General features: G+C 40.8%; 2 protein-coding genes across 2 annotated transcripts in view; one reads left to right on the forward strand and one right to left on the reverse strand.

Annotated features, from left to right (window-relative positions):
• ETNK1 (ethanolamine kinase 1) overlaps window positions 1–25,902 on the reverse strand; it is a 35,037-nt gene extending 9,135 nt beyond the window's left edge. The window contains exons 1-6 of the mRNA XM_083402340.1: window positions 25,274–25,902; window positions 12,820–13,079; window positions 9,771–9,911; window positions 9,219–9,361; window positions 3,345–3,428; window positions 631–791 (exon numbers count right to left, since the gene is read on the reverse strand). Of these exons, the coding sequence (XP_083258466.1) occupies window positions 631–791; window positions 3,345–3,428; window positions 9,219–9,361; window positions 9,771–9,911; window positions 12,820–13,079; window positions 25,274–25,483 (999 nt within the window). The 5' untranslated portion in view covers window positions 25,484–25,902. The remainder of the gene's footprint in view (window positions 1–630; window positions 792–3,344; window positions 3,429–9,218; window positions 9,362–9,770; window positions 9,912–12,819; window positions 13,080–25,273) is intronic.
• Window positions 1–26,945, forward strand: part of SOX5 (SRY-box transcription factor 5) — a 1,214,093-nt gene that overhangs the window by 1,029,857 nt on the left and 157,291 nt on the right. The window lies entirely within an intron of this gene.

Raw genomic sequence — 26,945 nt, forward strand, 5'->3', positions numbered from 1 at the left:
TGTATGTACTACTGTAATTACTCGAATGTAATGCATTTTTTGGCCAAATTACATCGCAAAAATTAGGGTGCGCATTAGATTCACGTAAATACAGTACAGTGGAACCTTGGTTTTTTAATGTCTTGGCTGCTGAATGTTTTGGAAGCCGAACACCAAAAACCCAGAAGTGAATGCTTCCGTTTTCAAACGGCTTCATAGGCGCATTTCTCAATTTTCACTACAGACTTTGCCAACAGCCCTTTGATCCTCGGTTTTCGACCGCTTCAGAAGTTGAACGGTCTTCTGGAATGGATTACGTTTGAAAACTGAGGTTCGTGTGTGTGTGTGTGTGTGTGTGTGTGTGTGTACAGTGGTACCTCGGGTTAAGTACTTAATTCATTCCGGAGGTGCGTTCTTAACCTGAAACTGTTCTTAACCTGTGAGCACCATTTTAGCTAATGGGGCCTCCTGCTGCCGCTGCGCCGCCGGAGCAAGATTTCTGTTCTCATCCTGAAGCAAAGTTCTTAACCTGAGGTAATATTTCTGGGTTAGTGGAGTCTGTAACCCGAAGTGTATGTAACCCGAGGTACCACTGTACTACCAAATTGAAAGAGTTTATCTGAAATTAAGCCAAAGAAATCTTAAACTTACCAGAGCAAACTGGTTGACTTGGACGTAAAGCACCTCAACCTCTTTCTCAGTCACATCTGTCCCAAATCCTTTATACTCCTTGTAGGCTTCCAGGTAAGATCTCAGCCACTGCTCTTGCAGTTTTCGGCTTGGATAGAGGCTATAGTCCACCTCACTCACACCTAAGAGACAATTGTTTTTGTTTTTTTTTTAAAAAGCCTAGTATTTCCAGAAATGTTTCTTAGTGCACTGTCATTAACTAACATGCATAACAGATGTGTGTGTCCTGGTGTTAGAAGTCATAACAAGGAACATAAAGAAAATTAGAGTACAGTTGTACCTTGGTTTTCAAACAGCTTAGTTCTTGAACGTTTTGGCTCCCAAACGCCGCAAACCCGGAAGTGACTGTTCCGGTTTGCGAACTATTTTGGGAAGAACATCCAATGCGTCTTCCATGGCTTCCGATTGGCTGCAGGAGCTTCCTGCAGGAGCTTCCTGCAGCCAATCAGAAGCCGCGCTTTGGTTTCTGAATGTTTTAGAAATTGAATGGACTTCCGGAACGGATTCCGTTTGACTCCCAAGATACAACTGTACATATATCGAGGCAAAATACATTATGATCAGTACTAAAGCATGCAAACTTTTTGCTCTACAAAAACATGCACCTAAATGGATGATACTCCTGTGTGGCAGAACCAAGTGTATGCTTTATCTATGGCTGTTAACTTTCACTTGTTCTCTGTCTTAGGACCAATGAGACCAGCGCTCAGATCCCTGCTAAGCCATGAAGCTTGTTGGGTGACCTTGGGCCAATCACTATCTCACAGCCTAACCTACCTCTCTCAGGTTTGTTGTGAAGGTGAGAGAAACTATGCCAACCTTGAGTTCCTCGGAGGAGAAGTGGATTATAACTGATAAATTTAAAAAAGTGATAAAGGGTACAGGAGGCTAAAAATGTTAGGATTCTTGCTCCATGTTTGCAGTCACGAGATTGTTATCTATCACATGACGGTGTATGTTTTCATTCCACAGTGTGGGAAGTGACGGAGACAGGATGTTTATGTTACTGTGTTCCGTGAAGTGGGACTATTGTCCTTTGTTTCTTTTTCTCTTTACTGTCTGATGAGAAAGAGGAAGGAGTCAAGTCAGAATGCGCCGAGTGTATTATATGTAAATAAAGTAGATTAGCCAAGATGCTGTGCTACTGAGTTCTGTTACGCAAACTGCAAATACTCTGCAGGATTGTAAATGTGCTTATGCTTTGTGGTATCAGCTGCTGTGATGTTCGGGCTGAAGGAAGCTTTTGAAGCTCCTGAACGACAAACCAGGAGGGAGAGAACTTGCCAGTCGGGCATGTGTCTCTGCCAGGGTCCTACACGCGAGTAGGACGAGCCTAACAAAAAACCACATAGCCAATGATGTATGACCTGCTCAGCCACTTCTTCTGCATGGTGGGATCATTGAGAATCATGGGGATCTCGAAACATCGTCTCCTCGAGTTTTTATAAGATTCAGTATCTGTGTTCAAACCCCACAGTGGGATCCTTCCTCCAGTCCCACTTCCACCATTGGACTGAGGAACTGGGTGGAAGGGAAGGGGAGTAGTAAGGATCACTGCTCAAAATGGGAAAGGAGAGCGAACACCTGAACAGAGACATATTTAGGCTTGGCATATGTCTGAAAAATTGCGGACGTTACGGAAATGAGACACCTAAAATGGAGTCGGGGGGGGGGGAATTTTGAATGTTAAGAGATCTCCAGAATTTCCCGAACGTATGGCAACCCATCCCCCCCCCCATTTTCTGCTTTTGGGGGTTTGGGGTTTTTTTCTCCTGGGGAGGCTGAGCCCCAGTGGCAGTGGAAGTGACAAGAGGTCACTTCCCTTGGCAGCGGCGGCGAAGCAGCGGCCTAGCATGTTGAAAAAGAGACCCCGTGCCAGGTGTGTCCTGCAGGCGGCTCAGTCATAGCAGTGAGGGACTGCAGCTGGGAGCTCGGGAGCTCCTGGAGCAGCCACCCCGCCCAAGGGGGTTGAAGTTGGTACAGTTTGCCCACCGGTACATGGCAGCAGGCGTCTTCTTGTGTTGCCAGGGTAGGCTGCAGATGCTCAGGGTCACCGTCCCCTTCCAGGTGCAGCATCGTAGAGGTAAAGATGAGGCCCGGGCAGATAACGTGTGTGTGTATGTGTGCGCAGGAAAGAGTTTAAACAAGATCTGGATAGGCCTGGATAGCGACGGGCAGCAAACTATGAGGAAGCGGAACAAAACCGGCTGTGGTAAGTTTGAGGTTGTGGGAGGGGGAGAAAGGTGGAGGCGCCTCACTACATGTTTCTAAGGGTTGTTGGGGGCCTGAGAAGCTGGGTGGGGTGTAGTAGTGAGGAACGTAAGGTGGGGGGGCTATGTTGGAAAAGGGGATGCAATAGGACCTGGCCATTTTTGTTTTTTCCCGGGAGGGGTTTCCAGAGGGTTTTTTTCCCCCCCTAGGTTTCACCCCCTTTCTTTCCCTGCTAGAAGAATTAGCTCCTGAATATGCTTGGGGGAAGGTGGTTTTTTGTTTGTTTTTAGTGATTTCCTAAAAACCCCCACAAAAAAACACCTCAACGACTTTCGGGGTGTCAGGAATTTTACTTTTTGAAATATTGCAAGCCTAGACATATCAATCTCAATATTAACAACTAATCCAGATCTCAACAACAGAGCTTTAAACGAGACGTAATATAAGCAAACCGACTAAGCTACCTGCAAATTCATTGAAGTGGTTCCCAATGTCATAAGCCAGGTAATTGTATCCACAGTACTCATAGTCAATGAACTTAACGTCACCTACACGAGACACAAAAAATAAATTTTGTAAGAGTAAGCACAAGGCAGTACCCCAAAGCTTCACTGTGTCTTTAACCACTTGCCAGTGTGTCAGCCTGTTGTGCTCAGATGCATGCACTTTAAGACATTCAAGGTTAGGGCTGTGTTTTTGTTTGTTTTAACAACTTTATTAAAGATATATACTGACCACAGTCTCACTAGAGAGCTTAAGATCTCTAATCGTCACATTTGCTTTTCTGCCACCAGGGGCATCAGTAATGAACATATAATACTTGTCTGATTAGCTAGCATCCATACTGGGTGTTTGTTTTTTAATGCAATGCTAGTAATTTTGCACAAGGGAATGTGTGCTACGCTATTTTGTGTAGCTATTTCTTCCTTCACACAAGACTGAGCGCTTTAAAGAGTTTTTATTTTATTTACATTTCGGCACATATTCTCCCTGGCAAATTATTCTAAAGTAGCAGAACAAAAAAGCTGCATAATCCATTATAAGAGACAATACTGAGAGAGGAATTCAGTAATCTTTCAATTAAGCTTTCCTCACATTTTAAACTAAAATTTTGAAGAATTCTAGTAGCACCATTAGAGTTTCAAAACTATTTGGGAAGAATGGATATACATCTCAAACCTTGAAGACTTTTGAGTGGGAGAGACTAGCAGTATGACTGATTAGGGGACAATATTGGGTTGTGATGGGAAACAACATTTTGTTGTTAAACCTGGTGCATTTGGTGTTCCCACTGCATGAACATTTTGCTAGTAAGCCTTATCTGCACTACAGAAATGAAATAGATCTAAATCAAGTTAACTTATAGTTCTGGAAGGGAATTATTGTTCTGCAAGGGGGCCAGGAATCTCAGTCTCTCCATAACTACAGTTTTTAACAGGATTCTTTGGGTGACGTGATGACCGTTAAGTTATAAAACCAATACAGGATTGTGGCATATATATTCCCTTAAGAGTTTACAAGAAAGTTTTTAGACTATACTTTAAATCAATGGAGTTTCTACGGAGGCTCCCACACCAATGCATTAACAGCAAGCTTGCAGACAAATCATTTAGACCCTACTGGCAAATCATGAAACTAGTTGTTGTAGCCTCTAAATGAATGCCATTTCCTAAAGTACTCAACTTGTTTCATAAAGATATACTAGTAAAAAAATCAATTCTGGTTTAAATCTCGTCTTGCCCAAACACATTGTTTTAATGCATATGTCCACATTAAAAAAAAAAAAATCCAATAAAGATGGCAGGTGAAAGGCCTGCATATACAAAATGTAAGACAGTTATTTAAAGATAAACATTGTTTGGATTCAAGCTTATATATATTAAAATATAGGTCTGCAGTGCCATCATCACCACCAGACAACCCTTGCTTTTATTCAAATGCTAATTTCCAGGAATAATTAACAGTATTACAAAATAAGAAAATGAAGCTAAGATACAGATGAGGCTGTTACCAGGCTCCGTGCTCTCCTAGGGGGGAGGTGCATGCGAACAAGTGATGCGATAAACCTCCAGTCAGTGCCTTTAAGTAGCACGGTGCACGCCGCCACTTGGCAGCAACAATGGCATACCTAATCTGTAGCAGATGAAGAAAATTTGGCAAACTCATATTTGACAAGACACAAAACTTTAAAGAGAAAAGTTCTGCATTTCACTGGTCCTCCTGTTCTAGACTTGACATCACAGTGGAACTCAGCCTTAAATTTTAAGTTTTGCAAGAAATACAAATGTTCAAGATGCACTGCTCCCTTCGATTTTGGGGCGTCAATGAAACTTGGGTGTTGGCAAGCATAATTTCGTCCGTCCCCTGTCCCGTCCCCCCATGTTTGTGCCGTGCTGTTTTTAAAGTAAGTTTATTTATAGTTTCCTTTTTTATCAAATAAGCATTAAAACAATTCTCACCTACCAAACCTCTACTTACATCCCTCTCAACGTTTCCATGAATTTTCCCTCTTTTTTTCTTCTATATAACCCAGTTATTTCTATTTATTCTTTCCCTCATCTGTTTCATCTATGTTTCGTAATTTCAATTGTTAAGCATAATGCTCTTCAACTGTATGGCAGAATCAGTAAGCATGTTTTTCTTGAAGGGCAGCTATTCTTTCTAACAATGTGCCAAGATGAAATGAACTACTTTGAAACATTCTTCTCCTTATATCAAAGAGATATCATTACAGTTTAAAATGCGAGCAAAGACTGTAGACACTTTTGAAAATCTTAAAATATCACTTATTGAATGCCTGATTTTGTGACCAGTAGGTTGAATTTAATGCAGCGCAAGCAACCGGGGGGAACTGGGTGGGAGCAGCTGACACAATTTCCCCTTCCACCCTGCTCTACACCCAGGCTTGGTACCCTGACTGGAGTTGGGAGAGTGGGGAATTCTCTTTATGCTCACACTGCATTGAATACAAACCAACCCTTTCAAGAGCCTCAAATGAAAATTAGAAGTAATCCTAGCTGTTCCGTAACAACTGGGGCTTTGAAATGGTAAACAGCTTCTCAGGACAGTTCTACCAGAAAGAAAAACTAGGAAATGGGACAGGGAGATACATAAATGCACTTGGATTTAGAGTCAGTACAGAGACTACTGCAGCAATATACTGTATTATTGCTGGGAGAGTGAAATATGAATGCAAGAGCTAGACTTCCAGGGCTGCTTCTTAAGGGTGTAAACGAAGTATAAAGTGTAAAGTCCCGACAAAAGACTAGCAGTAAGAACAAATGCTTAAGCTATTCAGCAAGCTGCTTATTCATAAATGATAGCTGGCAATTATAGGTGTTCTATGCAAGGCAATACAACTTAAAACATTTAACATCCTGAATGTTAGTAGCCTGAATTAGTTAAAGCAGAAAGAGGCAGCAGCTTCACCTGGCATATTAAAACTAAATATTATAGATTTAAAAATTATTATATATAAATGAAAATCGGACCAAGTTTGTTAGGTTTGAATGTGCTGGAAGAAGACATTTTGGAACCCTTATTTTATGTTAAGTGTTATAAACAGACATTCAGATATTTTATAAAATATATTTATAAATATTTTCCTATTTTATAAACAATTGAAAGCCCATATGGTAACTTTAAGACATAGCTGTGAACCACTCTCCTCTAGCAAATAATTAATATAATGGACTTTATATTATATTATATTACTTTATATATTATATTCACAGGGATAAAATTAAAGGAGTAATCAATGTGGCACATTAGTACTGTGGGCCAAAAGATTAAAATCAGAATAAAAAGTTTTAAGTAAAGAAGATAGTTTAAAAGGGAAGAAAATCCAGAGAGACGTGTGCTTCTTTCAAGTAGCTTGCAAAACATTTTTAGCATGGCAGCAATATTTTAACTGCATGATTTTTATTTCACTGCATGACCAGGTTAAGTTAAAAGTTAAAGCTGAGTTTCCACTGCAAAAGTATATAGTTCCTCTTAAAATACTATTATGCACCAGATTCATAAACATTGTGCCCAGTACAAGACAATACACAGTGCCAGACTTTTATTCATGGTTTATTTATTCTAAGATAAAAGCAGTGCTCAATATTTCAGCATTGCAGAAGTCTTCAGCACTGCTAGAGATAATTCACAAGACCTCTTGAGGTGGAAGTTATCAAATAATAGCATGGCTATAATTTGCTAACTGCAACTTTTCACACTGAAAACATAGTCACAAAAGATCTTTCCTTGCTGTGAATACTTAATGCACTACACACTTAGTATTTACCCCATTTTTAAAGAGTTGCAAGCATTTCCCCGTATTTAGAATTCTCCCTCTCCCCCTCCCTGTTCCCAAGTGCTAAACACTCACACACTGGTTTTTGCAGAAATGCTCTTAAATGATGCACTGCTCTCACTGATTTATTCTCCACTCTGTTTACAAAAGAAAATGACAGCAGATTTGTTTCAAAGGGGGGGGGGGTGTCAAGCCTAGAAACTCTGACAGTGTTCAATTCTGAACTTGGGATATTTAGTAAAAATGGTTCCAGTCTTGGGATATTTAGTAAAAATGGTTCCCGTATGTTGTAAACTGCCCTGTTATCTTCAGGTGAAGGGTGGTACATAAATTTAATAAATAATAACAAAGTGCCTATGCAGAAAAGTCACTTTTCTCAAATTTGAATAATTCACACATAATTCGATTAGGTTTACATATCTCTTTTCAAAATATTTTAGGACTGCAAAGTAAAATCTAAGGAGTGTGATCTAGAAAAGCCTCCCAAATGGCCATCTTTTTTTATCTTAGACTCATCTGTGGGCCAAAGGATCCTTTTGGTAATACACATTGCAGCACAACATATATAGGCCCCCAGGAAGAGCCAATGTTACACCTTTCATAAAAAGTTTGGAAGGCATTTGATTGAATAGTATGACATGGATACTATTATTTTTTGCACAACCTTAGGCGAATATTACTTGGCCACACTGAAGGTAGAGAGAGAGACATGCCTCTAGTGCCAGGAAATTGGAAATTTCAAATGCTAGTCTAGTTCGGTTTCTGTTTGTTTGTTTTTAAAGGAGAAGCTTGCCTCAACAGCTGTGGGAACTGTTGTAGAGGAAATATATTTAAAAGACCTATCTTTGTGTGCAGTTTCCTTTCAAATAATTTATTTGGATCACATTCAACATGCCAACTTCCTGATAAATTTATCTGTTTTAAAACAATATTCTATAAATCCAAATTTCTAGTTCCTAAATGCTGCATTCCCTTCAGTATGAACATACCAGTTTGATTAAGCTCAGACAAAATTGGAGCACAGGAAATGCTGGTTCCCTGCAAGATATCTTTTCCAAATCAGAACTCAGCCTTGGGTATTCACATTTCCGCCCGCACCCAGAATTATTTCCCGTTCTTTTCCTAGAATTAACTATGGTTTTGTTACAAGGTCTATGCAAACAATATTATAAACACGGATTACAAGTTTCAAACCATGTTTGCAATCTCTAGTTTATAATAGGACCATTTTTTGTACTGGTGCACACAAAACACAAACACATGGTTAATGCCAGCAAGAGAGGAAAAACCACTCCCCAAAGGGCAAGGAATATCCATTTCTAATGTTACTTTTAAAGGGGTTTAAAATGTTTAATATAATAACCAAATTTATCACATCACCAAAATTAATAAGCTATAGGTGATTCATTTATTCAAACAGAAACAGTTGAAACTGACAATGAAAACAAATCCAATTTCCCAGTCTTCAGAATACCTCTGACCTCAAATATATTTACAAACAAATCTTCAACTTTAAAGATACCTATGTACCTCATCATCAGCGTATAAAGAGAGCCTTGGAAAGTATCTTTCCAGATACTTCACCATGTAGAATTCATCATGTAGAATTCCTCGGTGTCATCAATATATCTGACAAATCAGAATACAAAGATAATACACAGTAACCTGGAGACATTTGCTCCCAAGGCTGTTTGAAACAGTAAAATCTGGATCAAGGACAGTTACACAACAACAATTCAGCTTGAAATTTCTGCTGTCAACACAGTGGAATAATAAAATTATTATGGTAAAAATTATTTTGTCTGTAAACTATTAAATATTAATTAAAGTATCAGTTATAGTTATCAGCAACAATTCTATACAACAACTGCTATGACACAAAGTTTGCATCAAGCAACAAATGGTAATAAAGTATAAATAGTTAGATGTTATTTAAAACGAAGTACAGTTGTCATTATCCACCCCACCACAATTTACTGTTGTGTATTAGGCAATACAAAACAAGCCTTAAAGGTTACTTACAGCTGTGTTCAATACCTACCTTGTTTTCCATTGTAGATTATATTTTTACACAACAGATCATTGTGACAAAGTACCACTGGGGAACCCAGGTTGGACAGTCTCTCTTTCATCCATGCCATTTCCTCTTGAAGGATTTGAGGACTTGGTACATCAGCTATAAACCTTTTGAGTTTAAGAAAAGAGAGGACACATGTGTAAATAATCATTTCAAAACTTTCAGACAGCAGTTCTCAACACTTTAATCAGAAATGTGGTTTCCTCCATTCTCTCATTATTTCAGTCATATTATTCAATAAACAACTTCTTCTTCTTCTTCTTCTTTGGCGATCACTAGTAGCCGAGTAATATTGTCTTCTGTAAACACGGTTTTAACACAGTCTGTGACTGTGGAGGCCAATTCTGGACCCTCACATCCCAGGTTCCCAGGTTAAAATCCCCTAAGCAACATGAAAAGCGCTATGGATATATTTTACATTTCTGAAATGAACATGGGTACAATCAGTTTAACGCTTCCATCTTCATTAACAAGCTTTAGAACGCTACAATCATAGAAACAAGAATAGGCATTCACCTTTTGTGCAACTCCTCATCAGCAAATTCTGTTGGAATGAGAGAGAAGTATTTTCCCATCTTCAACCACAAGTTAGACTTGGGGATCCATCCATTGTGAGCATGAATAGCATGTATTTTAGCAAGCTGTCTGGCTATGAGCCTGCAATAAAGTAAAATTTATACCAGAATAAATCCTTTGTATAATTACAAATACATTATTTCAGCTCGGAACACTGAAAATCTATTAGAAGCATATTAATAGGGTGGGAGGAGGTAACAAAATGTGGTCATTATTAAATGGCAGCTTAGGACCTATTTGTTCCAGCAGGCCTTTAGAGTGACACCATTTGCATAATTAATATTAATTATTACTGTTCACTGCATTTTGTATTGTGGTTCTAATTTTGCTTTTTACACTGCATTTTTACTGTCTGCCACCCTGGGCTGTCGTGAGAGAAGGGGTGGGGTATAAAAATATGTATATTATTATTTTAAAGCACACACAAAAATTCAGTGACTGTTTCTTGGAAGCTGAGGTCATGAGGCTAGGCTAAATAGGCTGAGACTTAATTCAAAAACATGAGTAGGAAAACTGATCTGGGATTAGGTGTACAGTCAGTTCTGGCTGAGGATATGATTTCTTGAAGGATCCAGTATGCAGACTGAGAATGTTCCTGGGTGCTCAAGTGGTATCTGTGGCATAAAACACAACCAGGTTAATCTACTGCAACAAACCCTATGTGGATCACCTTTTTTTTTTTTTTACTTGTTGAAACTGCAGTTGGAGGCCACAGCGCCAGTGTGGGCCTGTTTTTGGAGTATCTTGCTCCCTATTGTGAGATCAGAATTAGTTGTTTCTGCGCCCAATTCAAGATCCTCACCATCTCTTGTAAAGCTTTAAATTGTTTAGAACAGAGGTATTTACCGGGCCTCCTACACTTTCACACCTGTTCATGAAGCCTTTCCTGGGAGGCTGTGTAGCATCCCACTGCCCTCAAGAAGTATGACGAACCAAACACTGGACAGGACCTTCTTGATTGCAGCGTCCAAAATGTGAACTCCCTCCCCAAGGAGGCATTGTCCAGCACTTTCCCTTCGGCAGCTGGTAAAGACCATCTCATTTAGAAATGCATACTATCCTGGCTAGCTGTCTCACTAATTAGGCTCCTAGTTTTTGTTTTTGCTTTTTTTGAACTTACTATATTTCTGTACTCAAGACATTGTGCACTTGGTTTATAAATTCAATTAAATTTTAATTTTTCCAATATATTACCTTAAAAGCCAATTGGGTGCAAAAATGTTTATAATTTTGATATAAATATAAAATAAATGTTGACTTTCCTAAAATTCTTCTATTTGTTTCTACTTGTCTGCAAAAAAACAGGGGTTTCTCACCTGTGGTCCATGGACCCCAGCAGGTCCGTGAACTAAGCACAAAAGGTGAGATCTCCTCCCTGTTACTTTGAAAATTGCTCTTGTTGGGGAGATATGGGGAGGAGGTTCATAGCTTTCAGATTCTCAAAGGCATCTGTGACCCCCAAAAATGTTATGAGCCGCTGTGCTAAATATGATAAATTACACTGAAAAACAGTGATATACATGAATCTGAAGGAGTTGAATAGGATTATGTTAACAGGCAGATTAAATGCTCCATAAAGCAAGATCATTCATTATTGACATCTTTAGAACAGCAATTATTGTCCATCAGCACCACATTTTGCTATGTTTCTGCTCTGGCAGTAACTTCAAAAACTTTGCTTATTGCTTAGGATGTTTCCATGGTCCTTGATGGTTCAGTCGGTTCTAAGGCTTTAGCATGGAAGAAACCTGGATATTTGTAATGGCTAGAGCTGAAGTTTTAAACCTTTTTGAGTCCATGGCTCCCTTAACCAACTACAATCTTTCTGCAGCACACCTGTGGGGCTCTGGAGCCCAGTTATGTATGTCACCTGTTGCCTGCAGAGATGGCAGCCTCATACCCTTTTTCGAACACCCTCTCTTGTGGAGTGTTCCCTCCAAAATGCAAACTATCACCAGTCTTAATGAAACTGAGAGCAGCATTTCTTCCAGTGGCCTGAAGAGCAAGCCTGATGACTGAACAGCTCTGCTAATCACAAAGTCATCAAATTGGCCCTGCTGCCAGTGAAAAGTAAAATGAAACTTTAAAATCTCTTGTGAATATAAGAAATCTGGCCCTAAATAGTTGTCAGAGAAGAGAGGAAAAACCACAATGTGTGTGCCACAATGTTCCTAGAGCCATCACAGGCTGAAGATGGACAGACTGCCTTCACAATAGTCTAATACAGGGTTCCCCAATCTGGTTTCAAATGTTTTGGACAACTCCCATCTTCCCTTATCCAAGCTGTCTGGGGCTGATGGGAGTTTTGGCTAGAACATCTGAAGTTCATCAGGCTGGGAAGGCCGATCTCACAAATTTGAAAAAGTAATTGTATCAATGTCTATTATGTTCCACATAGTCACGTTTGAATGTCCCATGCAGATATTTCTGGAAAAGTTCTGGGAACAAGGAAGGATAGAAAAAGACAGAATAAGCAAACAATCAGTTATCTTTGGGTGACAGGGGACGGCCAAACTAGAGAAACAATGGAAAGAACACATTGCAAGACAGATTAAGAAAACTAAGGAGGGGCAAGTCCATGAAGAGACTTCAAGGAAAGACAAAGTTAAATGTGTCGGAGGCCAAAGCAATGGGGAACCAGTAAAGACATTTGAAATGGGTGTGCCACCTGGTTCGAACAATGGCAACTGAATTGCTTTGACAGTCATTACGGACAGAGAAGTAACAAAAGCATGTCAGAGTTACAGTAGTTAAGATGGCAGGTGACCACAGCATGAGCCAGTGTTTTAGCCAAGAAATAGAGGAATGGCTGGGTAACAATACAATACAATACTGTAGCAGCTGCCTATACTTACGGTCAATCATCTAAGTATCTATTCATCCTCAAAAATAGCATGGTCTCAGGAATGGGGCATCAGGCACCAGAGAGCCCTATGGAATATTCAGCATGGGAATATACCTTTAGAGAAAAGAGTGCTGAAGGGCTTACCGAAAAATCTCTGGGTTGCAAACATGTTCCGGATCGAGTGCTTCGCCTTCCATAAACTCATAGCACAGGCCGTTGCGGAAAGTACAGTAAAGTTGTGGAGCACAGCCGTGCGCCTGCAACACACGGAAGCTCTTCACTTCTTCCTCTCGATCAACTAACAGCTCTGTTTTATTTCCATAAATTCTAACAAGGACAACATCATCCATTTCCTCACCCACGTAACAGCCAATAAGCTTATTGGTGATTCCATCTGTAAATACCTGTAAGAAAGAGTTAGTCAGATTAGTTTTAATTAAAACTTACTACCACTATCACTACTACTACTACCACCACCACTACTGTATATTTATTTATACCCCTCCTATTCCCCCTAAAAGGGCCTCAGTATGGCTTACAGATAAAGCAGGGACAGCTATAGTCATTCATGGCTTCCTGTTTCACAAGAGGGAGAACAGGTGCTCTTTCGCGAAGGCAGGACAGACTGACATGCTGCAATGCACCACGGCAGAGCCTGCTTCCCACAATGCTGTGCCTGCCTTTGGTGATTGACAGATTCAGTCCCACAGCAGGAGGATAGAACAAGACAACCAAAATACTCCAAGGAAGGTTGTCAATGAGTACAATGAGTACTCAGGGGTGAGTGCACAAATGCATCCCACCAATCCACACAAATTCAGGTTAGACCTGCAGGAGAGGCCCATATGCTGCACTCATCACCATCAAGAACCCTTTATGGCAAGTCCACCTCTTCATTCTTGGTCAAAAGGGGTGGTTGCTCAGAAGCAGTATCTCCAGAGACAAATAAGACAACCTCCTCTTGTAGTGAGTGCTAGAGTATTCTCCTGTGATGAAAGGATACCTTGGTCAAGCAAAACTTGTCTATTTTGTAGTAATGATAAATACAAAGAGATAAGTCCAAGTGGCCACCTTGCAAATGTCTTCCAGAGAAGAAAATATTATCTTTACACATTGGAACGGAAGTACTTCTCAGTTAGCTTTGCAGTGTTCATTGCCACAAGATGTACTGACTGCCACTAGCTTAGAACAGACAAGTGGATGTGTCAACAATGGCTATTAGCTGGGATAACTGAAAATAGAGTCTCTGTTCAGAGACATTGCAAATCCAGCATCAAATGCTGGGAACACACAGAGTGGCTATTGTCACCCCGCCCCCTGGCACATTCCCCAGGGCTGCCAACCATTGTTCCTTATAGTGGCAGGATGCTGGACTAGACAGATTTTTCACCAGCTACAGAATGACAATACTTATGTACTCCTCACAGCAGCAAACTTTGTCTCTTGGTACAAGATAAAACACAACTCCCCAAGTGTTACAAGACCACACAAGAAAACATTTTAAATGAACTGATTTGACGGTTTTTGCATTCACAAAAGCTATGCAGAGATACAGTGGTACCTTGGGTTAAGAACTTAATTCATTCTGGAGGTCCGTTCTTAACCTGAAACTGTTCTTAACCTGAAGCACCACTTTAGCTAATGGGGTCTCCTGCTGCCGCTGCACCGCAGGAGCACAATTTCTGTTCTCATCCTGAAGCAAAGTTATTAACCCGAGGTAATATTTCAGGGTTAGCGGAGTCTGTAACCTGAAGTGTATGTAACCCGAGGTACCACTGTATTTAATCACACTGATAAGCTAGTTTAAAAAAATAGTAATCAGGTTTCTAGTAGTCAGTAGCATAAATTAGTGAAGTCTTCCACAAACAGAAAAACTGCTCACTCACCCAGTGTCGCCACCCCACCTCTAGCTCCTTGGATTTTATATCCCAAATAGCTGTATGCCATGTGGTTGAATTTATTTAGGATGAAATTGAAAACAGCTTCATTGGCATATGTTTTTGTATAGTTTCTCACTGATGGATTGATGTTTACACACAGCTGTTTTGGTTTCTGTGATCTCTCGAACTATACTGTCATGTTAGTTACAGTATAGGGCCCAGGATACACAATATTTTACACACCCACAAAAAGGGATCAATATTCAAGCATGATACAGTATTTCCTAGCAAAAAATAATATATTCCAATGCAAAAACTGTATTGCCTAATATAATGGCATGTTTACCAGGGCATGACACTGCTTGAAGAAGTTGCTGAAGACACTATGAATTAAGGAATGAAACACATGAAAAGTCCTGCTCATAAAGTTAACAGCAGAGGCAGACTAATAATAGACATTAAGATAATGATTTTAAGCTATACTGCATATTTATTTTGAATTTATGCCCTTACACAGACCAGAAATTAAAATGAGCAACATGGAATACAAAAATATGATATGAATTGCTGAATTACTAATGTGATTAATGACATACATTATGGAATTCTACATGCATAGAAATAATCTAAGTTAATGCAGTCTGTTCTGACTCTTCAAGCGCCATTTTTCTTGCTCTAATATCTATGAGCCAGGGAGGTCAAGTTAACAGAGTAGTACTGCCAGTTCCAAGCAAGGGGTAACTTCAATCTTTATCAATGTTTAAACAGATGCTACATTAACACTGCCTGCAAAATGTATTACTAAAAATTTTGGTGAGCCCTGTCTTGTGAAGACCACAGTTGTGCTGGTCCCTTCCACCCTAAATATTTCTTGCATGCTTTCCCCCACCCCCATTGTGGACTGTATCCAAAACTAGAAGATAGCTTGAAATTGAAAACAATTCAACACATAAGAGTAAAGAGGGTCCAACAGCTACTTATGGGAAACTGCAAAATGCAGTCTTCATTTTCTAAGCTCTACCACTTTCAGCCATTTTGAAGTGGTCCTAAAACTGCTCAATTCTCGCTTGCTGCCTGTGTCTTTAACTTACTTCCAGAATTTCCACAAACCTAAGACTTTCCATTAAGGTTTAAAACGCCATCCACAAATGAAATAAAGTCTAACTACAAATGCACACATTTGCCCTTGGTGACCCTTATCTCTTATCCCTCACCTCCATATAAATTTAAACTATGGGGTCATCAGGGCAAGGACCCATCCTGTGAGTATGTCATGGTGCTACTGTATATATAGCGGTACCCCATTTTATCCTCCCAGTAATCCAGTGGTGTCCATTTGTACCCTGGTCTCCTCAGTCCAAATCCATGGTACTCACTCTACCACAATGGCCATTTTGTGTGAAACACCTGAATAAGACAGTGCAAAGTCAGTGGGCCGCAAGGTTGACAAGTCTTGTTTGACAGCATGGTACCAAAAATAAAGCACTCTAATGCATGGGTGAGGAGCCTACAGCCTGATTCCATCCAGCCCTCAAGAGTCCTCCAGACACTGCAGCCCACTCTGGGAAAGCACAAGCAGGTAGAAGGTTCTTCTCCACAGAAAATGAAGTGATGTGATAGAAGTGAGTTGGGTGAGGGCCTGAAAAGGTGAAGATTGGATTGGGTGACAATCAAATCTATGCTTGCAAAAGTATCTCTTGGGCCATATGGCCAGCCGGCTGGCCGGCCACACACACTCACATTTTGTGAGTCATATAGCCCTTGTGTACCCTGCTCCATTACTTATGTTAATATTTTCTTTCCTGCAGTTGCATATTTTAGACACTGGAGGTCACTGTGGGACTTTGCTGAATATACTCAGCAATATTCTATTGCCTTTTCAGTAAATCTTTTAAGTACATGAACTTCAGGCTTGGCTGCCTGCTGGTAACAAAGGTATTCCACAAAACAGATGCCTAGGATATGGAGAGCCAAGGTGGGGAGGGTGATTAGTGATTCACTGTACAACTAAGTTACAACACCTCAAACTGCAGTTCTGTCTACACTGTGCAAGTGCCAAATCTGTCCAACAAAGCAAGCCAATTTCAAGTCCACTCACAAAAATTACGCCTATGACACAAGCAGTACTTCATCCAAATTAAAATGCAGGTGTGTTTTACCTGTTTTATTGGTAGCTATAGCGCTGGCTCCCTGCCTCTTGAGCGAGATGAGCGCGCAACCCTAGAGTCGGACACGACTGGCCCGTATGGGCAGGGGTTCCTTTACCTTTTTTATAGCACATGAGGTGAGTTACCTGGATCAGAATTCAGTTCTCTGCTTTAACAGTCATTATTATGACCATGAACCAGTCTCTCCTAGCTAACCCGCAGGGTTATTGTAAGGATACAACCACAAAAGCATTTAAAACATTGATGGGGTTTAATTAATTGGTATTTCTACATGAATTTGTCTTAAAAAGACAATCAGCAGCAATATTCTGAAAGAGGATTAGAATCTCATCTCTATAAATTTCATACTTATCCAAATGCTTTAATTGCTGAAGCTAAAGGGTCATTCTTTTAAGTCATTCGTTTCTCCTCAGTGTGCCAATGTGCAAACAATTCTGTTTAAAAGCAAAACAGCAAAATCTAGATCTAAATTACTTTCTCTAGCACCCAGACCCATGCAAACCAAATTATACAATAATCCAGAAACAGAGTGCTATAGCCGTTTGCTTTAAAAGGATCATAAAGCACATGTTTCAGTTTTCATATGGTGATTACTATGTAGTTGCTCCAGGCCTCATAGTTTGTCACATTGTCACATGACCAGATGATTCTAATCTAGATTACAAAATAGCTGTTGCATAATGTCATAAAATACATGTCACTGAACTATTTACCAATTCAAGTATTCTATTAACATTCTAGTAATAATCTCTTCTTTTTTATTAATAGTACCTGTCTTTCAAAATGGAAAGGAGAAATGTCTTATTTTTACATCAAAAAGGTTATGGTTAAGAGTTATCTAAGTAGAAGCAACTGAATTGTCAGTGCCATAGTAGAAACCTGTGCTGCTAAACAAAACGTCTGGTGTGAAAAAACTAATGAGTATCAGCTCTCATGCAAGCACAGCCGGAAGCCAGATAATTTGACAAGAATTACGTACTAAGGTTTAAGGTGCAAGTGAACAGAACAAGACCATAGTTGACAAGCACAAGAAAAGAATCTTAGTAACGGAAGATTCAAAAAGTCAGAACACTGGCGAATAGATCCCAAACGACAGAACTACATGAAAGATTTGTCCATAACTCCAGGTTCTAGAATTGAGCTCTGAATGTTAAAAAAAAGTAGCTGGGTAATAGTCACTGAAAATGACAGCGTACCATGCAAACCAGGAAGTCATGTGACCACATCTAGTTTGAGAGTGCATCCTAGAGGCAGCCAACCTTTTTGAACTCAAGGACACATTCAAAAACCTGAGGTCCCAGAGTAGGTTACAGCAGGGGTTTTTTTAATAATAAAAAAAAAAATATTAAGAACAATTTAAAACAGCTTACAGACCTATACTCAGGTCTACTCAAAAGTTAAGTCCCACTGAGGTGAGTGTGTGTAGGACAGCAGCCTTAGAAAAAAGGAATGTGGTAATAGGTCAAGCTCTATTCTAAACTGTAACGAATGACAAAGGCTGTAATTAAAGATAATCCACTGAGTTGATGTGCATGCACACAAAAGCTTATACCAATAACTAACTTAGTTGCTTTTTAAGGTGCCACTGGAAGGATTTTTTTTTATTTTGTTTCAACATGGCTGCCTACCTGAGTTGATAATGGTTAGACTTTTAAAAGCTGAATGCCAAAGCTTAACATAACTCCAAAATAGCAATTAGTACACTGGCTAAGTGAAACTTGAAGCTGCAATGTAATGCTGCTGCTGCTAAGTAAAAAACAAAACAGAACACCCCTCTACAATGGAGCTAGTATGCCAACCTTCAACTAACTTGCTGCAGTTTAGTTTGGGAATAGCCATTTCTGAAAATTCTACAGGGTAGAGACATGGTTCACTAAAAGATATTAAAACAATACAACTGGAGGAAGTGCTGTTTCCCTCTTCAGTTTCACATTCGTATTACCAGAATTTGTTGGCACTTTCATAATCTGTATTACAATAAAAAACCCACCCAGAATATAGCATGCAAAAAACACTCAACTTCCATGGCCTGATCTTGAGTGAACTAGTCTTCCCTCAGTTGTCCAGGCTATACTAATCTTACACACAAAATATATATATATATATATTTACATTTTTTAAAATCTTATACCACTTTCTCCTCGTCATACAACTGAGTGGCTCACAAAGTAAACACCCCCAAACATCAACAGTGTATAAAGCATTTTTAGAAAACCTGTAACCATATATAAAAAATAATAAAATGATATAAGGAACAGCACAAGCACATATAAAATTTAAAGCATTCAGCCAAGGATCTTCTCAAACTAGGTTTTATGACTTCTGTTCTATTATGGAGTAATCTGCCCCAACAGCTGAAAGTTGTCGGTGTACTACATAATACTGTTAGTTAAATCAGCTGTAGAACCATTTATCCTGTTGCAAACTGTTGAATTTTATTGCTTAGATGTAAGCCCTTAATTCATCTAATTTTATATTCGGTCTTCTAATTATTCTACTCCATTTTTGTTTGGTAGGTTGTGTCAACCAAATCACATATGATCAATGGGTGTGTTCTTCAAAACACCTCACAACCAGATTCACCTCTACATGGGCACTAGCCATTATGTTTGTTCAGCAGAAGTTCCAAACTTCTAGGAGAAAGAGATAGACCAGAGCTTCAGGTAACTATTTGCTACTTCTTTAACAGAAATAGTTGGCTAAAGTATCCTTTTCAAAAAGGCAACACAATAGTCATTCTCCCTCATGCAACACTAAGAAAAATGAGATAATTACTATTTAGTGCCTTCTTCTCAACATGCACAATGAAGAGCTATTTTCACTGAAAATAGCAATGTGAACCATATATAACTAATTCATCAGGGATGGCGCCAACTAACACTGCTTGTAAAATTAAGTGCAAATGCACTCATTTTCAAGTACATATTCAAAATACATATTTGAAGTGTGAATGAGGACCACCTGTTTGAGAATGCAAACTTGTACTGCGTACAAATTTCAGGAATTTATATCTGAAACAAATCCATTTATTGCAGCCTTATATTAAATCACAAGATACCTGTATATGTTAACTAGAAATTCCAGGAATTCTATTCCAGTAACCGAATGGGATGGTATAGAAGGAATGGACTGCTCTGTACCTCCTCTGCCAGATCACTTGGCTCCTATAATAGTTGCAGCGAGGGAGAAGGATTGCACTGTCCCTCATTCACCAACCTGCTTGGCTTCCTTGCTAGAGGAAGCAAAGCCTCTCGTTTTCTGGCAGCACAGAAGTCAACTGGCCACTACACTTTTCAGCTGATAATGCTTCAGAAGGCAACGCTTCTTCAGGCACGACCAATATCGAAATCAAGTGGTGTGGCAGTAGTCGTGAACTGCTGCATTTCTCCGAGGCTAGTCATCCATTCTGGATGCATACCCTAGAACACCTAAACTGGATAAATACATTTAATTCACTATGGCTCAGTTCAAACAGACTGACTCATGCATTGTGGAATGCCACGGTCACAAACTATGCCTTACGGTGACTGAGCAGCATTTGTACTCAAATTTCTCTCATAGTTTGAAGAACAAGCACTCGTTTCTCGTGCAAAACTAAGCCAGCACTGTGGTTTGTTTCCTCTTAGCCACGGAGGACCCAATTTGAACAGTGCACACGAGCTTTTTTTAAAAAAAACAACAACTATGGCTTACTGTAATGTGTAGATGAGGACAATCCTTCAAATCATGATTTGAAGATTGAGAATGTGCCATGGACTCATGTACCCCATCCTATACTTTCCCCCTCACTGTGGATTGCCTCCTCCATGTCTAGTTTTCTCTAACAGCTTGCTACAACATCTGAATTGGGCAACTACTTCCAGTCAAGTATAATCCATGTCAAACAATGAATTGGATGTTACAGCTAAAGACATGCATCCTAATGGTCAGGAGGAAACTACATTAATTTTTGTGGTTTTATATTGTAAACCTCCCTGTGATTCCCAGATGAAGGGCTGTATAGAAATATTATTATAATAATTCTAATAAATTCCTGTTCTAGAATAAGGAATAGAATATTCTAGAATATCAAATAGAATATTCTATTTGAATCATACCTAATCATAAATGCTATACATAGCCCCTAGGCCTGTATAGGTATCTCAGTTTATGCAGCAGTATCTCAGTTTATGAACTTAATCTGTTCTGAAAGTCCGTTCTTAAACTGAAACCATTCTTAAACCGAGGCGCACTTTCCCTAATGAGGCCTCCCGCCACCGGTGCCCTTCCACCGTTCAGATTCCGTTCTTACTGAGGTAAAGTTCGCAAACCGGGATACTACTTCCAGTTTTGTGGAGTTCGTGAATTGTTTGTAAACTGGACTGTTCTCTAACCGAGGTACCACTGAAATTTAAGCTGTTTAACCACTAGTTACTCTTTCTAATGAGACCACCCTCACAGGCATAATTAGTAAGAATGAAGGAGAGGGCTTGGGAACTCTCTCCTTGAGAAGCAAGGTGAAGACTTTGTTCCAACAGGCTTTTGGAAACTGACAGTTTTTAATGATATAATAAAAATAGCATGGCACTAGTCATAATGATAGCTATGGTTTTAATAGAGTTAAGATATATATGTATTTGTTTTTAATGATTATTTTCTATGTTTTTAACAGTTCTAATATTTATCTGTAAACTGTCTTGAGTCCTACCAGGGAAAAAGATAGGAGTATAAATAAATATAATAATAATTATAATATATACTCTCTGTCAGTGATGTGGGGTAAATTTTTTGCAAAGTATAATTTTTAATGCTTTATTTTCAAATGGAAATATTTGAACGTTTTTCATAAGTTAATTTGTAACAATTTAAACTGCAAATACAATATTGTAATTAATGTTTTTAGGTGATTATCCCTAGAAATATTGTGAGAATAAATATCACTGATCTGTAGGCAAAGGGGAAAGTAAAAATAATAAATATCTTATTTTATAAGAGTTTATCTGGATGATTATGTATTGTATTGATTTTTAATTATTGTACATGCTTAGAGCTGTTGATCTTATTTTACTACTGCACTACCTCTTTCAACATATATTTAGAGAGGCAGTATTTATAATATTTAAGTAAATAAATTGAAACAAAAAGAATCCAATTTTTAATGGAATTCACCACACTGACCGCGCGGGTCAAAGGAAATCCCAAGCTAAAAGATTTTAGTACAGGCGTCCCCCCACTTATGCAGGGGTTATGTTCTGGGCGCCCGTGCAGATAAATAAACACCATGTAAGTAGACAGCACCCTCTAAAAGCCCCTTTCTCCTGCTCTACAGTTTTCTCTCCACACATCTCCCTCTTCAACAACAGTTGAAGCTCTTGGGCTGGCGGGAGGCTGCTGCTGCTGCGCTACCGTGCAAATCAGATGCTAGGCGGGGAGGCAGAACAGCCTAAACAAATCTCTTTGGTCTCTCTGGGGCTTCCTCTGTCCTCACTGAAGTCCTCTTCAGAGTCCAGGAAAGGTCTCCTTGCAAACTACTAGGATTTTCCAGCTCTCTCCTGCTATTTCATGGTTTGAATCTACCTATTTATTTATGTATTTCCTGGCACCATGCATATATGCGGTTGCGCACAAGTCACTTATGTGTAATAGGGTGTGTGTGCCTGTAGTGACATCAGACTGGAGGGCCCCTGACAAGCTAAGTGTAAAAGTAGTGAACCTTGCTGAAATAGATTAGTTGTCATCAGCAAGTCAGAGTTCTTTGAGTTGCTAAATTTAGTGTAAACAAGTTCCAGCAACTTAACTTTTGAGCAGTACATGCTATTTTGCATTTTTATAAGCATTCCAATAAAAAACATTTAAACCACATTAAATGTGAATACTCTAAAATAAAATGTTTCAGATACTGGGACAAAAAACTAATAATGATTTGTTTACTAAATACATGTTAAAAAGGCACGCTAAATTAAGTCACTCCAAGGCATGAGATTTTTCCCCTCATTGCCAACTGAAAATTTCCCAAATAAACCTACATCACTGATGTGTATTTTTTAGAAGTACAGACATTGGCAAGCATAAACAGATCTTCAACATCCCTAACCAGGAAGCTGAGTAAGCTCTGCAACACACATGTCAGGAAGATAAACCAGTCAAATGTTGCAATTTTTAAATAACCGCTACAAAGCAACTTTTATGAAGACCACAAGCTGTCCCAATATTAAGACCAACTAAGGAGCCAAGACCCTCTGCTGTCAAATCTGTTTGCCTGTTTGCAGATTTTTTTTAAAGCTATTACTATAAATGCATCTCTTGCAGTAAGGAACTCCAAAAAGTTTTCTGGCTAACCCACAGAAGGTATATTTGTATAATGTTTTATATCAGCTATATTCTGTTTGTAACCCTTCCCCTCCTACACTTTAAAACAATGCAACTATACACCTCAAAGTGCTAAAATAAAGCTATTTAACATAGATAGTTCAATTTCTCAACTTAACATGCTAAATTTATTACTACAATGCAAAACCTCTTTGAGATTAGGTAAACACCCTTTTGAAGCAGAAAATGGTTAGAAGGGTGAAGTTGCCCCGAAAAGACTTGAAAGAGAGACAAGAAAGGAAGACAAGGGGTTATATCTAATGCTAGCCATACATGGAGAAGACCCACTGAAAGGAAAGGACTAACTTAGATTCATTAATTTCAGTGGGTCTGAGTGTAACTTAGTTGTATGCAAGCTTATGCCACTTTATTCATGCTCTCCTTCAGAAAGTTTTGCCTTTATATCCTATGTGCTGCATCAATGCAATAGTTCATTAACACCTTTCCTTGAGGTGAAAGTGATAACCTGAAGCTGTCCCATGCTTAATTATTCAGTAGAGTGCGAAAGATTTGACAGGGACAATGTTGTTTGGGGAAAACGTGAATAACTACAATATGCTCTCTGAGAGAAAATACAGAAGAGTATTCACTCAACTCCTGCTGCTTTATTATTGTAATGCTTAAATCCCTCTACAAAGAAAAGTGCATTGGGGAAAGGGTGGAGGAACATATTGTCCTCCCAGCATTCCTTTGGGCTAAAACTTGACAGAGAAATTCAAGTTTTTCTTTTGGTTTTTCTGGAAAGACAAGGAGATAAAAGAATGCTGACTTCCTCAATTGAGATTTGTATGGATGTTGTGTGCTTGCTACATGGCAACCCCTTTGCCTCTCAAGCTATACACTGCAAAAGCCTACATGGCAACCTATAGGAAGGAACCCAGGCCTACCCCCCCCCATCTCTCTTGTTCCATTTCCCTCTTCCTGCAAACTAGCATGTTTTATGTGTAATTTTTGCACAAATCAGTTCAGGGTGGATCCCATTTTAAAACAATCATAACCTCAAAAAAAGGGTTGGGAGGGGGAAGCAAGAGAGAGAAGAGATGAGCCCTGTGGAAAGAGAGAAGCAAGAGGTGAGGTTTTTTTAAGGAAAGGTGAGCAGGGAAAGCTTATTCTCCCTTTCTCTATATGCATGGTATACACACCCACAAGTACACATAAGACTTCAGGCTATACTACAAGAATACAAGCTCACCAACACACACTCAACTCCCTGCCCTATATCCTTCAGGCTATGTTAATAGAGTACAAGCTCAGTCAGATACAAAGGTGTTATAACATGTGCACTCCTCCCTATTCTGCATCCTTTGAGCTACATTGCTGGAATAAAAGCTCAAACACACCTACAGGTATCTCTCTCTCTCTCTCTCTCTCACACACACACACATAGCACACATGTATATTACACACTACCATGTCACATAAACACACACACACACACATATATATATATATTACACACAAGTGTATTACATACACATTTGTTAAACCCAGGCATATCATATATGCATATGTGATACACGCATATTAAATACAAGCGTGTAACATCCTTGCATGTAATATATATTACATGCAAGGATGTTACACACTTGTATTTAATATGCGTGTATCACACACACACACACCTGTATCACATACATACACTACACACAGGCATATCACTCTCTCTCACACACACTCCTCCCCATCGTGTATCATCTGAGCTAGAATATAAGCGCTCTCTTCTTCTAACACACAGGCGTATCACGCCATACGAGCACGCACCCCTCCCCCTAGCTCTATAATTAGAACACGGCTCGGGTTCCGACTCGTCCGCCTTGCACAGAAACGTGCGTGTGTGAGCGCGCGCCTCCGTGTAGTCCATGTACGAGTTGGAACCGCACAGGCACAGCGCGCACGCCCAACCTGCCTGCTCCTCCTTCGGGCTGCGCGAGCGGAATGGAAGCCGAGGCTGCCCGAGTCGCTCTCGCTCTCTCTCTCTCTCCTCCTCTCTCATTCTCCCCCTCAAGAGGGAAGCGCTGAGGAGAGACAGAAAGAGAAAGACAGAGCCGCCGCCGCCGCCGCTCCTACTCCTCCCTCGCCTCGCCTCGCCACAATGGCTGCCCGCCATCTCTCCCCCTCCCCACAACCTGCCTCCTCCTCCTCCCGCTTCTCTCTCTTTCTCCCCCTCACAGCCACCCTCCGCCGCTTCGCCTCAGCCGTTACCTTCAGCGTCACCTCCTCGGGCTTCCAGGCGGGCCTCAGTTGGCTGAGGAGACGGAGGGCCCCGCGGCGGTAGCCGGGCCCGCCTCCTCCTCCTTCTCCATCTCCGCCGCCGCCGCCTCCCGCCCCCGAAGCGGGGTCCCTCTCGCTCACGACGACGTCCAGCTTGGGCACCTCAGGCGAGCCCGGCGGCACGTGGATGTAGTTGGCCATGGAGGCAGTGGCGGCGGGCGAGCGCAGGCGGCGGGGGAGCCTCGGCAGCAGGGCGAGACGGCGGCGGGCGAAGAGGAGCGGCGGCAGCAGCAGCAGCGTCGTCGTCGTCGTCGTCGTCACGCGAGTGGGAGCAGCCGGCAACTGAGCGGCGCGAGACCAACTGGCGGAGGGAGGCAGCCAAAGAGGCGGCCGGCGATTGGCTGGCTCGCCTTTCTTTCTCCTCTCGCTCCCCTCCCTCTACGCCCCTTTCCCCGTTTCCTCGGATTGGGAAAGGGGAAGCTCCGCCCCACTCCCACCAGCCTATTTATAGATGCGGGTTTTCTGGTAGGCCCCGCCCTCGCTTTTCTCCCCCACAATGCTCTTCTTCGTTTTCACGCGGACAGACACACACACACACACTTCGCAGACCTCTCCGCCGAGGTTCTCTCGCCGCGGGGCATGCCGGGAGAGACGGGTGTGGGCGGGGCTGGTTCTCTAGAGCGCGGGGGGCGGGCCCCCGTCAATGGAACGCTCGCGCCTTCGCTGTCAATGGAATGCTCGCGTCTCCGCCCTTCTCTCCCCCGCCCCCCGCACCCAAACCTCCCTCCCATTCAGTTATATGCTCCACGATTGACGTGCCTTTTTCCCAGACAGGTTATCTCTCCGATGACTCCCCTTTTTTTTTTTTGCCAAAAATGACAGAATTACAGAGTTTCAAGGGACCCTGCCCCAAGTCCTTTAAGGACCTAGCAACACCCCTAGCAAAGGGACTAGCCGTGGGGTGGGCATGTCTGACGCTCAGACATTTATGTACACAGATTAGACGCTCGTTGAGTGTGACGTAGGAAGATTCCCTTTGTAGATTTGCACAGCTCGGCTACGGTGTCCACAGCCGCAGCGCACACAGATCATACTCTTGCTGCGGAAAATTACATGAGAACATTGCAGCTCAACTGGTATCCACAGGCTTTACACTTGAACATAGGAATAACTGTGCAGTTCCAGTGATTGCATACACTTAAATGTTACGTGTGAATAACGTTTTATGAGTGCACAGCTCAAGTAGGGCTCATTCCACCAACTTTGCTAAAAGCCCACTGTGTCAGATGGTAATTGCAGGAACAACTATTTAGAAATTGGTGTCCGACGTTTGATTTTTTTCCTCTTCCCTTCCTGTCCCTTTTTCCTTGTGTGTCATTTTAAAATAAATATTGTAAGCCTGCGGGTAGGGACTGGGGGTGTGGGTGTGGGTGGGTGTAAACCACTCTGGGAGGCTTTCAGGCTGAAAAGCAGGGTACCAATGCTCTAAAACAAACAAATGGATTTAATGCAACACTTAAGTCTTCCTTACGTCTTACTCATTTGAGGCAGAGTTGCCATGATCACAGTTTGATTAATCATAACAGAAGGAGGAAATGGGACTGCACATTGGCTCAGCTGAAAGATCAGCACCCATCAGTCTCCTCCTATGACTGTCATAATA

The sequence above is a fragment of the Podarcis tiliguerta genome, assembly GCF_965153285.1.
Source record: "Podarcis tiliguerta genome assembly, chromosome: 10".
Lineage (NCBI taxonomy): Eukaryota > Metazoa > Chordata > Lepidosauria > Squamata > Lacertidae > Podarcis > Podarcis tiliguerta.